Source organism: Camarhynchus parvulus, chromosome 8 (assembly GCF_901933205.1).
Source record: "Camarhynchus parvulus chromosome 8, STF_HiC, whole genome shotgun sequence".
Lineage (NCBI taxonomy): Eukaryota > Metazoa > Chordata > Aves > Passeriformes > Thraupidae > Camarhynchus > Camarhynchus parvulus.
The window spans coordinates 29,830,656-29,844,438 of record NC_044578.1 but is presented as its reverse complement, the minus strand read 5'-3'; the positions used below and the strand labels follow the sequence as shown (position 1 = coordinate 29,844,438).

Below are 13,783 nucleotides of genomic sequence, written 5' to 3'. Positions count from 1 at the left end.
ATAGGAAGCGGGACTAGGAAACTGCTGAGGAAATAAATTATTTGGAAGGCACAAAGGCTCTACAGCTCTCCATGTCTCTCAGTTTTGCAAGCAGCTCTCCCAAACAGCCCTTCCTGCCCACAGGCTGCACCTCTGCCAGGAGGGGCCAGACCCCTTCCTCCAAGCACCATTTGTACCCCTCAGCTGTTCTGCAACACTGAGAAGAGGCAATTGCCCCCAGGCAGGAAAAACAACCCAGGGAGGCTTGTTTAATCTGTGGAGAAGGGCTATAAGCTCAATAAATAGGCTGCAATTTGAGGCAGGAAGCAGAGCCCAGGATTACAGGACCCAGTGAACACTGGCACGTGCAGCAGGTCCCTGCTTACTCTGCCTGAGCCTCGTGGCCCAGCTCCTCCATGAGCACGGAAAGACCTCCTGCAGAAGCTTTGTGTGTCCAGCCTCCAGCCCTGCATGGAGATCTGACTGCATACTTACACTGAGCAGGACAGGGAAGGTGTTCAAGTGACAAACTCTGCCCTGGGAGGGTTCATTGTGTCAGGCCACCTTCCTTTTAGGCCATCTGTGTCCCCAAAACAGACATCATCCCCTAGCCACTACCTCTACAGTCTCTGAACACAGGACAAAAGGTGTGCCAGGATCACCCTGCCCAGCCAACCTGGCAGTCAGGCTCAGCACCAGCCCTGTACAATTACACTCAGCCACGAAGCAGCCTCAGAACTCCTCTAAATCACATTATTTTCATCCTTCCTGCACACCAAATTTGCCCATCAAGCCACACTTCCAGACAGCTGAGTTAACTGGAAACCTGACAAATCCCTTCAAGACAACCCCAGTTGCTTAACTGCCCTCACCATGGCCCAGGAAATTTCTGGTGGAAAAAAAACCCCAAACAATAAACCCACTGTCTCAGTGCTCCAACCCTCCAAGCTGATTTCCAGCCTTCAAGGAGAGGTGAAAGCAGGAGGTGCCTCTGAGCTGCCCTCAGGGTCTGTAGAGGCTGGGACCCCACATTTCCCCTGCAGGGGAGTTTTGAGCAGGGCACACAGCACAGCTCTGCACCCTGTGCTGGAGAAGCTTTCCCACACACTGCACATGGGAACAAGCAATCATAGCAAGGCTCCCAAGAAGTCCTACCCATGGGATCTACATAAAATGTTAAAATACCCCAAACAGCCAAAATAACCCCTCAACATTTTATTTTCCCCTTTTCAGCTATGATACAGTGTTTTAGACAGCAGAGGAGTCTTACAGCCATGGAATCAGGGGCATGGAGCAGGACTGAATCTCCCAGTTCATGTATTTACAGACACTGAGCATTTCTGATTGCTAATAAACCACTGAGGGTTGACCCTTCTGCCACCAGAGTGTGTAGCTGTGGGCTCAGAAGGTAAAACCATCCATGGAAAAACCCTAGTTCACCACCAACCCCATTTCAAAGGTATTGCAAGCAGCAGAGAGGCTTTTCCTTTAAGACATTTATGGCATGGTCACCATTCTGTCTTTGGTGCTTTTTCAATTGTCAGACATGAGAGGTGGCTCCTCAATCACTTTAATGAACTGCCAGAGAGCTGGCCAGAAATAAGCACTTGATCCAATCAGGAAATACTGCAGACTTCTGTGGAAAAGATCCTGTTAGAGAAGTTCTATATTTAAAGTAGAATCTAAAAAGAATTCGCAGTTCTAAAGCATTTCATTATCAAAGTGCCTGGTTCATTTTTTTCTTTTTTGATTACAAAACAAAGTTTTAAGATTAAAAAACCAACCTAAACCCAAACACTAGCTAAACCTTGTGTTTCACTTTCAAAGAGAGAGTATTTTCAGATCATTAAAAACTGCAGGACAGAAAACTTCTTCTGAGGCCAGGAGACAGTCAGCAAGTGAGCAGCAAAGTCTCAGACACAGATTCTCATGCAAAGCACATTTAACCTTGCAGAAATTAATATTTTTTGGTTTTACTCCCTAAAGGGCTCTCTCTTCTCTTCCTGCCAACCACTTTGGAAACTAAATGCCTTTTTTTACAGAAGGATCCAGTTCTTTTCCTCTGCCTTTTTTATTTAACTTTAGCAAATGCCACCACTGAATGGACAGCCTAACTCCAGTGTTCATGGTGCTGGGCAGCAGGTTCTGATTCCTACAGGAACTTCCATCAGCTGCCCCCAAACCCAGAAAACTGAAAAACACTGGCAAAAAAGTGCTTTTCAAGTGTTCTGTGGCTTACATCTCTTAAATGCTCTGTCCACACAAGTCAAGGCCTGGACCCCACTAGCAGTGCCCAGACGTCCCTGCCCACTGCACCAGTGACTCCCCTGCTTCCCAGGCCTTGCCACCATCACATTCCTGACTACACCAGGACCCTGGTGCTGCTATCAGTGCACTCTACCTCCCTCACCACAAGCAATCCAAGCTGGGGAATGTTCCAGCCCAGGCAGGTTTGCTGAGCTGCTGAACGGGCAGAGATAAAGTGAGGGAAAAACCTGAGCAGACCAGCACGAAAAGTAAAGGTCAAGAGATGCATGTAATTTGAATAATTCAAATTCTCAGCAGTTTCAGAGCCTTTTAAAAATTTTCAACCCCTCCTCTTAACATTTTCTGAATCAAGCCCAGGGAGGCCAGAACAGTTATTGCTTTGGGAAACGTGGTGCCCACTGAATTTAACATTTCAGCCAGGGAAAAGGGTTTCCAGAACAATTCTGTGCATAAGAGTCTCCTTGTATGGGGAGGAAGTACAGAACCCCTTGCTTCAAACAAAAGGCTTACAAGCAGACTTTGCCATCAGGAACTTAGAGGTGAAATTCACTCCCACAAGAGCAGCAACACCAGCACTGCACAGTCATGTAACAATTTGCCTCATTTAACCTACAGCCAAAGCTCCAGAAAGGCTTCTCCTGAGGGAACACAGCACATTTCACCCATTCCCCTCCCTGTGAAGAAACACCATTCCTTATTTACCTAGAGGGATGATCAGAAATTTCATGTAGCCGAGCCAGTCGGGGGTTTTGTGAGACAGCTGCTCTACAAAGAGCCTCAACACAGCACTGAGGTAATTCTGGGCTCCTGCCACTGCAATTTTAATTGGGTTTGGAGGCTGTGAATTGCAGTTACAGCTAGACAGAAAAAGAGGAAACATATTTGTAATTGTGCCTTCAACCACGTATTTCAGAACAAGCAGCAAAAAAACCCAAAACTGGTTAATAACAATTATAGCAGAAGAGAGTTTGTTCAATACACAAGGCAATATTGCAACAATTCTCAGCAGCTTAAAACATTATTAATAAAATACAACATTCTTCAGTAATTCCTTAATTGGTCTCCCTGCTCCTTCTTTTGCACATTTTGATATTCTAGAGGGCTGGGCTCAACTGTCTAGGTTAGGATGTACCTACTAACTGCTGGGTCAGAGAACACACTCTGGTACCCACAGCCCCCAGCAGGTAAGCAGGGAGTGCCTTCAGGAACTGAGGAATTATTCTGGGAATTGCTTGGAAGGGAGACCAAGAACTATTTAAAACCCCTTTATTTGTTTTGCACGCACTACACCCCCAAGGCAGCCTCCAAGGCACAGTCTCTGATAATCACTGCTGCTGGTGACTTGCATGCCCCACACAAGGCAGAACAGCAGAGGTGGTGAGTGCTGAAGAGCCACACAATTCAATTCTGACTTCAGGAGAGCAGACTGGAAAGGTTTCATGCAGCAGTTGAGAAATGAACTCGCCGAGTCCTGGGGCACAGGAGCTGAGAGGCTTTTAGGTGAGAACTTACTATCTCTGTATCCTGGAGACAATTGTGCTGAAAGCTGCCTGAATATCAGCAGAGGAACACGTGCAGACCACTGGCAAGGTGTGCTTTTGCAAGACATCTGAAAGGTACTGAGGAGAGAACAGAACATTTTTAGTCATTTTTTTCAGTAGAGTTTGTCACAAGAAGAAAATGTGCCTTCCCCAACCTCCTGGGTATTCTCACACCCACTCCTGGGCACTCTCCCTGTGTCTGAAGGTGATGTGGCTATTTCAAAAATGCCTCCTCCCTGCACAGCAGCCAAAGGAAAGTTCTCCTAGAAAAATGGAAGCATCTTCTCGACAGACACAACACCATGCCCCAAAGATGCAGCACAGTTTTTACAGCCACAGAGGGCAGGGCCAGCAGAGCATTCACTGAGCAGACAGCCCTGGGAAAGAGCAGACACTGCTCACCTGCCTGCTTCTGGCAGTGCAGCTGCAGCTCTCTGATTTCCATTTTAAAGAAATGCAATGCTCTGCCCACCCTTAAACACTGAAGAAAGGGAAGGGTGCTACCACACCCATGTTCCTTGTGAGGGACTGTTTCCCCTCCATGGAGCTGATGGGGGCACCACACACCTCAGGTACACATGGACATAATTATGGCACTCAGTAATTATCTCACACTTTCAATTTCTGCATGACTGATCTATACACCCCAGTCCATATCCCTCATGCCCTCTGATACTGCAGGCACAAGCTGCCAGAACCCCTGGAAGGTGATCTACATCATCTTCTGTCCATCTCTAGAAGGCATTCCTGTGTCTTCCAAGAATAGAGAAAGTGGAACCAGTAGCTCAGATGGTATTTTTTGCTCTCTCACACATTGAGACCCTAGTTCTTCCAGAAACAGAAAGCCAAAGCAGACAATGTAACTCCACAAGCCTGGCACAAGTTCCCCAGGCAAGGGCCACCCAGCACATGTTCACTGGTCCTCTTCCATACATATTTCATTGCTTTCTCAGAATAAGGTTCAAAAACGAGCAAAATTTGTTCCAAATTCGTAACAAACATGTTGTCAGCAAAAGAAAGTATTGCTCAGGTTCTCCTTAAAACAACCATCACTCAGCAAGGACGGGGTGATTCCTGCAGTCAACAGCCACAGGCACGTGTACATGGCTACAGAGCTGATCCAAAATATTTTCTCCTGTTCACCACCTGTGCTCAGAAATCTCAGCCTAAACCACCACAAGGTCAGACCTTCCTTTGTCCCAGCCTACCACAGTTTAGGGGGCTTCTGAGTGCAAGGGTTTAGCCACATTCTCAGTGTGCTGCTAACCAGAAGGAGTGGCAATGCTTGGGGGAGAAAACACCTCTGTGGAAAGGCTCAGGTGGCAAAGTTTTATAAGATTCCAGCATCTCCTGGCCAGATGAAATCCAGCCTGTGGGCACTGAGCACTCTGCAGGCAGCAGACCCTGCTTGGTTAGTGCAGAGCTCAAGGCCTGTCCATTCCTGAGGAAGAACAGTGCAGGAGAACCGAGCTCCAGGTAATGTCTCCTGCCCTTACCTGGCCTTGCCAGTCAGATGTATTGACAAGGATAATGTTTTCTGGCAGCTGGTCATCAGAAACCAGGATGTGATTCAGCTGATCATACACTGTTTTCCTGGGGATCTGGAAATAAGGACACAGAGAAGGAACAGTAAGAGGTGTCAGCTTTAGCCATCAAGCCTCCAGCTCCAGTGTTTGCAATTTATGTACATGCTGGCCAGTCACCCCATCAGCAAAGACACACTGGGCTGCTGACACTCTGCAGCTTCCTCAGTGTTAGCCACCATGGATTTGTGGGCCACTACTCTTTCTGCCATGCACTTTTACTTACATCACTTTATACCAACTAACAGCAACCCAGGAACTTAAGATTCATAAAAGCCAGGAACAATCTCCTTCAAGGAGGGAAATAAGTGAGTCCCACAGCTAACAAAAGCACAGCACATATGCTGTGCACAAGACAGTCCCTAGCAATCTGCCTTATTTCAAAAGAGTAATTCCTCAACACACCCCTATTCATTTCTCATTCTAACAATCTGTTCCAGTGTTTTGAGTTTATGGCTGGCTGACAAAGCTACAAGCTGGCAAACCCCAGCAGACTGGATGGAAGATAAAATTTTAGCCAAGACAAATTCCCTCCTTCCTGAACTGTGGGGGCCAGTTCCTTCCCAGCAGGGACAGAGCCCGAACGAGAAGGACAAGGAGAGAGTGGAGAAGAGGAGCGCTGAGTGGCTGCAGGGCAGCAGTGCCAGCTGACCTGCAGGTGGTGCCGGGTGTCCGGGGAGCGCTCGTTGTCCAGGCTGTTGGCTCTCTCGTTCTGCGGCCGCACCGGCTGCCGCTCCTTCAGGGACGTGCTCCTGCCCCGGCGCCCCGTCTGCTTCCCTTCAGACCTGCTGGGAGACTCACACTGCCAGGGCAGGCACACTTCTGAGCGAGACACAGCCCCCAGAGCCCCACCACCCGTCTGGCAGCCTCAGTGATGCCAGCACTGGGGAATTCTGCACGGAGATCTGAGCTAGCTTGAGCCCGGCTGATTCTGCTTCTGACAGCACAGCTCGCAGCTCAGCACATTCCCAGGAGTCCAGGATGACTTCCACAGCCCGTGCTAAAACCCACACCCCCTCTCTGCTATTGCTACACCAGCATCATAAGATCCAGCCAGGCAAAGTGCAGTCACACACCCAAAGCAGCCCAGAATACCTCTGGGCAATCATTTACCAAGTGCTCCAGACCCATCACTCAAGTGCCCAAGCACAGGGAGGATATCCTTGCAGTTTAGTGCCTTAAGGCCACCCTGACCAAGTCCTAGCACACTGTCCATGACTGCAGCAGGCACAGCCCTGACCCCTTTACCTGGTGGATGGGATGATGAGGGACTCTGTCTTTGTGATCTTCCCACTGGGTGGGAGCTTCTCCACAAACACATCTGGAGTGGGGAGCTCAGCCTCCTGGACCTCAGCTTGCTGGTTAGACTCCTGCAAAAACACAGGGAACAGAGTTAGCAGGAACAAACCCTCCCCTCTGTCTCACCTTGGGAGCTTAGCTCTGGCTGGGGCACATTGAGCCTGCCTCTTCCAGACATCCTGCTCACTGCCAAAAGGGGGGAACCAGGAGTGGCTGTCTGGGGCTACCTGTTCCCAGCTCTGCCTCACAAGGGAGCTGGAGGGAGGAAAGGTGTTCAGATCTGCTGTTTGGAACAGGCACTCTCACAGCTCAAAGCCAGGGACATGCCTCCTCATGCAATGCAGATGAATTCATCTTACCCAAATGAACTAGCTAAGAGAGAAAGACATGAGAGAAATGTTACACACCCCATGTTCCCAGCAGAGCAACTTGAGCTTTGGGATTTCTACCCCAGGACCAGCTCTATTTCTGCCAACTCAGCTTAAAGTAATACTTCTGTCTGATCAAATGGAATGCCTTGAGCATCCTTTACGTGCTCAGTAGCAAACTTTGGGCCAGCCTTCCTCCTCAGGCTGTTTGATCAAAAGGTCAAATAGAGCATTTCACCTGCAAAAGGCTGAAAGACAAGAAGCTCCAAACTAAGGCCAGCGGGAGAACTCAGTGCTATCTTCACTGCAGCTGATTTTACTCTGGAAGTTGTGTTGCATGTGCAGCTATACAGACAGACAAATGCACCCCACAGAATGCAGCCCACAGCTGACACCAAACTGACAGCAGGAAGGTCAACAAGTGCATTTTCAACTTACATAAGGGACAGTGTCAGAAACGCTGTCGCCGCTGCGTGTTTGGTTCCAAGACTCTTTGTCTTTTCAGGCACTTCTACCTGCTTGAGAGAAGAAAAATCCTCAGGAGGTTTAGCACCAGCACAGTTTCCAGCCATGCTCTCTGGGTCAGGCTGTTCAGAAGAGAGGTTTCTCCTTTTAAACATCACACAGCTCTGCAGCATGGCCAGCAGTGCTCCCTGCTCACACCAGGACTGCACACATCACCGTGGGATGTGGCAAAGCTGATGCACAACACACAGGAGAGGCAATGAAATCCTCTGGGATGGGACTGACACTTTATGCCCATTCAGGAGGGAATGGAAAAGCAGCTGAGCTGCCCCTGACCATTCACTGTCAGCCACCAGGAAAAATACCATCAGCAAAGAAAAGCTTCCTCCACAGAGTGCTAGGAAGTCCCTAAAACTCCCAGGCAACATCTCCCATCCTGGCAGTCATTTCAGGCACATGGGAATCTGAAGCTATTTACACCATCAGCAACTATTCAATACATAACCTGAAGATGCATGCCTGAGTTAATATGATATTTGCGTTAAAAAACCCAAAAATCAAAACACACACACCAAAAAAAACCAACCCCAAAACAAATGAAAAAAAAAACCCAAACAAACAACCTCCCCCCCAAAAAAACTACCCCAAAAAACCAAACAAACTCCCCCCCCAAAACTGGCAAAAAAAAAAATCTCCAGTCCCCAAAAAGTCCAAATGAGTTTTCTTAGCAGAAAATTTGTATCTCTGCATCCAAATCTTTGGGATGTTGGGGGTGTCAGAGAGGGTGTTTCAATTTACACATGCAATTAGAGAGAGTGCAGAGAGGTAACACTTGAAATGTGACTTACAGGACTTGGTGGCTCTCTCTGGCTCCTGATGCTGTGGATGCTCCCAATTTCTGTCTGAGAGCTGGAGTGGGACAGTCCTTCAAAGTAAGGTCTGAATAAGAAAAGTAAAACCCATTTCTCATTACCAAAAACACTGACAGAGCAAGTCCACCACACTCACAGCAAAGCAGCACAACAGTTCCCAGATCATCTTACTGCTCCCCAATGGTTCCAGTAAAATAGGCTACTTTTGAAGGTCAGGAGGGTGTCCAGGACAGTAAGAAAAGCCAGAAAGTCCAGGCATTACTGAATTTAGCTTCTGACTGACATACAGCAAGTAGAATTACTGCTTCCCCCACACCCCAACACTCTGCTCCTGGGTAAGTGATTCTTGGGCTAATATACATTTTGTTTCCAGCTTGCATCTGGATTTGGCTGCCAGCCCTAGGCTCCAATTACACATTTGCTCAGTAAGATAAGGTACCACACACAATCAGATTGTGCTTCCACTCCAAAGGCAGCTCATCACATCAGGCTACAAGACAATTACAACGTAAGGAACTGATTTTTTGTTGTTGTGGGAAAAACCTGCCTCAAAGGCATCAACATTTATCACATCCTCTTCAAGATATGAACACCAGAACTGGACCTAGGAAACTACAGAGCGTCTCCCCAGGACCACACACAGCAAGTTCTTACTCCAGCAATCACATAGCCCAGCACAGTTTGCTCCTCAGCTCCAGGGAACAGGATATGAACTCTCTGTGTGCAGAGTGGAACACTTTGGCTTGTTCCAAAGCTGTGCTTACCACAACACATCTATTTTCAAATCCCTTCATGGCAGGGCCAACCAGCTGGCTGGAATCTTGGGTTAAGCACCAAACACCTTCACATGCCAGCAGCCCCACCATCTCCACTGCTGCCCCAGTCTATCCTTGGCATCTCCTGGCTCACTGACAGGGAACAGCTCTCTCCAGACCCAGAATCTGTTCCCAGCCCAACGAGGTTATTCAACATTAATGAGGCCATAATGACACCTGGTAATTAGCAGATTTAGCAGATGCTGTACTGACCAGCTGCAGTGGTCAGTGCCATAACTCTCTGTTTCAGAGCCATCACACACTGAGGGCCTGAGCCTGCAACCACACCTCAGCCAGAAGCAGGAGTCAGCTCAGTCTCACGTTTTCAGCCTTCATTGAGCACAGTGTGACACAGCTGTGTTAGCTCAGGGCTCTGCATCTGCTCGAGACCCCGAGCCAGCAACCCCCAGCTCAGCCCCACAGCGCTGGGACTGACCCACAGGAGCTCTTTAAGAGCAGGCTGGAGCACATCCACGTGTGCTGCAGCCAATGCCTTTGGGCCCTGAGGAATCCACTTGTTTCCTGCAGCTCTGCTTCCTTAATCCCTGCAAAGACTCTCTTTCCACACAGGGTGTTATTACAGGAAAGGTCTTTCCAGAAAGACAGTGTGCCTTGTTCATCCCTGCCTCTACTCCTGCCTTAGCACACATTTCCTTCCTGTGTCTACCTTCCCTGTGCTCAGGTGGCAGGGCAGCAGAACACCTGCAAAGGGAGCAAGGAAGAGCTGGGACTGAAGGGAAGTCAGACCCCCCACACCTCTAGATCACTCCCATTCTAACACCACCACGTCAGGAGGGGGAAAAAAAACCACAGAAGAGTGGGAATAAAACCAACACCTGACATTGTACATGGCTGACAAAGCTACAAGCTACCCAGCAGACTGGATGGGGTTTGCCAGCCATCTCTCTGGCCCAGCATAAGCTGCCTCCCACTTACTTTAACTTTGGCTTTGGAGTGCTCAGGACGCTGTCATCATCCTCCATTTCTGGCCCGCTGTCACTGGGGTTCTCTATATCCAGCGTGTCATACAGAAGGTCCAAATCCTCCTCCACCTCTGGAACGTGCTCTGCTGGGTCCTGCTCTGAATCCAGAACCTACACAGGACAAAAAGAGGCATCACCAGCTCTGCTAGGAGCCAGACTGATCCCACACCACCCCTGCTCCCCCCAGGACTGCAGGACACCAGTCCTGGCAGTAAGATTCTATTCCTGGTGCTGGGATACTATATCCAAGGAACATTAAGGACATGAGAAATGCTTGTCTTGGATCAAGCCTGTCAATGCCTGGTTAAGCAGGAGTTACACGTTGGACCAGGCATCCATGAGCCTGCCATTGGTTATCTCCACTATTCAACGCCATTCTATAAACAAAGCTTTAAAGCTCCAAAGGAATCTCAGTCTTCCTAAAACCAGCACAAAATTCCACTATTTCCAACAGCGTAGCATGTATTGGTTTTTACTGAAAAAGCTGCCCTGACCCCTCCTGATCTGATACCCAGAAATGTCCACAGGAGGCGCCTGAATCCTGGGGGAGGATCGGCTGCCACGGCCGAGGCAGGGAGAACAAACACCTCCCACCGAACTCGCTTTGCACACACCCCGGAGCAAGCGGGGGCTGTGCCCTGTTCAGAGCTTGCTTTCGGAGGGGCAGCTCCAGAAAAAGCAGCAGCAGCTCGGCTGCCTGAGCTCCCAGCTGTGGGTGCTGACTCTGCCGAGCTGACTTGGGAAGAGCAGCAAAGCCAACAGGACTGCTTGGAAGAGGAAGGCAGCACCAGGAGTTACTCACTCTTTCCCACAAGCCACAAAATCAGCACACAGCCCCGCAGCCAAAGGAGATGTTAACTGGTTTTTATTGGATACTTATTGTTACACAGGTTTCTGGGGCTTTGGACCTGTTTCATCCTTTCCTGCTCTGACCAAGCAGCTGACTCTTGTAGATTGAGCTCCCCATCCAAGTTTTTCATGTCTTGCCTGGCTGCTCTAGTAAGATGATCAAACAGGCTGGGCTTTAACCTCACAAGCAATACACACCATTTGGACTGCTTGCCTTTGAACGGGTCAAAGACAATTTCAAAGTAATCTGCAAAACTAATGGGTACACACACAGCTGCCAAAATCTGCTTTTGATAAAACTGCATCTACAAAATGCTTGTTGACATTTAGAAGTTGGCCCTCAAGCCTCCCTGCAAGGCCAGGGTGTAGGGAAAGGTCACATCCACTGTGGACTTGAAAACAAAATGAAAGGAACAGAAGGAAACAGGAGTGTTCCTCAAGACTAAAGCAAGATGCACCAAGCAGAGGGCAGCACACAAGGCAGGGAGGTTTACAGAAGGAATTACTCACCTCATCAGACACTTTAAACCTCTTCAGCAATGCCACAACCTTCTGTTTGAAGTTTTGTTGCTGCAAGTTAAAGACACTTTTACATAAGTAAAGCATTAAGTGAGCTGTTTTCTCCCAGCCTGCAAGAAGCCAGACACATCTGACAGTGGTGCTGCTCTGCTGTTTAAAATCAAACACCACCGGGCACCACAGACCACCTCCCTGCTGTCCTTACACTCAAAGCAGCTTTTCCACACCTGGGATAACTTCATTACCACCAATGGTAGGTCCCACTCCAACAAGCACTGTAAATCTGAAAGATGGCACTCCACTTTTGGTTGGACACACAATGGATAACAATTTTTATCTGCCAGATCACCTCCCTGTGCCTTTTTGATATATTCCTGGAAAACACCTGACAGGCAACTTCTCTGATTCTTACCAAGGGTGAGCCAACACAGACAACTACCCACTGAGCCCAAGAACAAATGTGATTTTTACCACCAAAGCATGGGGTTTTTCTGCAGGAGTTTGCATGGTAGGTTCATTTATTTCACTAGCAGCACTGGTGAAAAGCTGTGGCACCTATCCTCAGCACTTGCCCCATCACACAAATGTTTTTGAGTCACACTCCCAGATCCTGGGCACAGCAGGAACCAAGGCCAGAACAACACCAGGCAAACTGCTGCCCTCCCTCTGTGCTTGCTCACCCCCAGGTGCTCCCCCTTTTGCAGGATCAAAGAGCTGAGGTTGCCCAGCCCTCCTCTGCCTGTCACTGACAAACCTGCTGTGCACATCCTCCAGAAGGGCCCAGGTCTCAGTGCAGGTACAGGGCATCTGAGGTGGCATCCTTGGGTCAGGAGAAAGGGAGAAGGAAATGGCTGGCACCAGGCCACTCTGAGGTGAAGAAAGTTCCTCATTTGCTGACTCTCCTGAGGTCCTGCAAGTCCAACTGCCAACTCCCAACTCTGGCCTCAGACACTTCACAGAGACTGCACCCTTTATCTCTGAGCTCCTATCCTGCAGCCACCTTCCACACAGCTGAAGCTTAGGTGAAATAAATCCAGCACACTGTCCCAAGACAGCCCTGTTTCCATCCCCAGTGCATCCCTGAGGCGGAGATGCTCTCCCAAGAGTGACAGTTCTGCTCTGGCTCAAGCAAACCCATCCATGACAACACCTGGGGCCAGTTCAGCAGCCCACAGAGGGGGGACACTCAGCATGCAGCAGCCAGGGGGACATGGCAAGAGCTGTTTGCTGGCCTGAATGGTTTCATAGAGAGCAGATCTGGTTTGGAGCTGGGCTGATGGTAACTTAACTGGCATCACCAAACCCAGTTTTGCACCAGCTGGACCTCCAGCATCAGTTCAGAGGAAAGGCTGGAAGGGCATTCCTCTTATGGGTTCCTTGCTTAATACCAAGTGGTGGATTTTGTCCTGCCTGGTCACTGTTCAAAGCAATACAGACACCAAGGGTATGAACTAGCACACTCCTGGTCTCACAGGAAGGGTCTTTATAGTGACAGATTCAGGTCAAAACAGGGTTTATTTCAGACCTTATCAAAACGTGGATTTCAGAAACAGCTTTAGACCATGGTGTGGTGAAGTACAAGTCTCTGCTCCACACAAGTGCAGCTCTGCAGGCACACCCATGCTTGTGGGGGAGGGTGGACAGCCACATGCATCTTTCTAAAGCTTCTATATATATCATTTCCAGCTACTTCTTTTGCCTCAGCACCACATGCACCACCTGAAGTTTGTACATCAAGCTCCAACCCCTGACTAAGCCACTTCATTTTGAGAGCTTTCCACTGGCATCTCCCATGCAGAGTACAAATAGGAGAGCATTCCTCCACTTAGAGCCACTTTCAGGACTTACATGAGCATGGATCCTGCACTGCCTTCTTCATGGGGATGGAATTTCATACACTTGCATGATTTTTGGAGCTCCTTAACCTTGCAGCCAAGGGACACTCAAGACATGCACACACCTTGCACGGTCCCCCTGCCTGAAGTGGCTGCTTTCTCTAGCTCTTCATATGCTGTGACCATGCCCCCAAGCTCCATGCTGGGCCAGCATGCCTGGTGTCCCACAAGCCACATGCACTGCACATCCTGGCCAAAGCCCATCAGTGTTAGTAAAACTGATTTCCACCGACCCTGGTTATGGACGTCGTTCTTACTATCGATCTCCGCTGCTTCTTGGGCTTTCCCATCTCGTACTCATCATCATCCAAATCCTGAACAGAAAGAGGATTCCCGTGTTACCTTCG

The 13,783-nt window shown here is 49.0% G+C and overlaps 1 protein-coding gene across 1 annotated transcript in view; it reads right to left on the bottom strand.

The window, feature by feature from the left end:
• The window catches only part of PACS2 (phosphofurin acidic cluster sorting protein 2), a 75,154-nt gene that overhangs the window by 20,841 nt on the left and 40,530 nt on the right, over window positions 1–13,783 (bottom strand). The window contains 11 exon segments of the mRNA XM_030953188.1: window positions 2,950–3,104; window positions 3,760–3,866; window positions 5,285–5,389; window positions 6,024–6,156; window positions 6,620–6,741; window positions 7,477–7,509; window positions 7,512–7,553; window positions 8,352–8,442; window positions 10,127–10,284; window positions 11,533–11,592; window positions 13,670–13,750. Coding sequence (XP_030809048.1) covers window positions 2,950–3,104; window positions 3,760–3,866; window positions 5,285–5,389; window positions 6,024–6,156; window positions 6,620–6,741; window positions 7,477–7,509; window positions 7,512–7,553; window positions 8,352–8,442; window positions 10,127–10,284; window positions 11,533–11,592; window positions 13,670–13,750 — 1,087 coding nt within the window.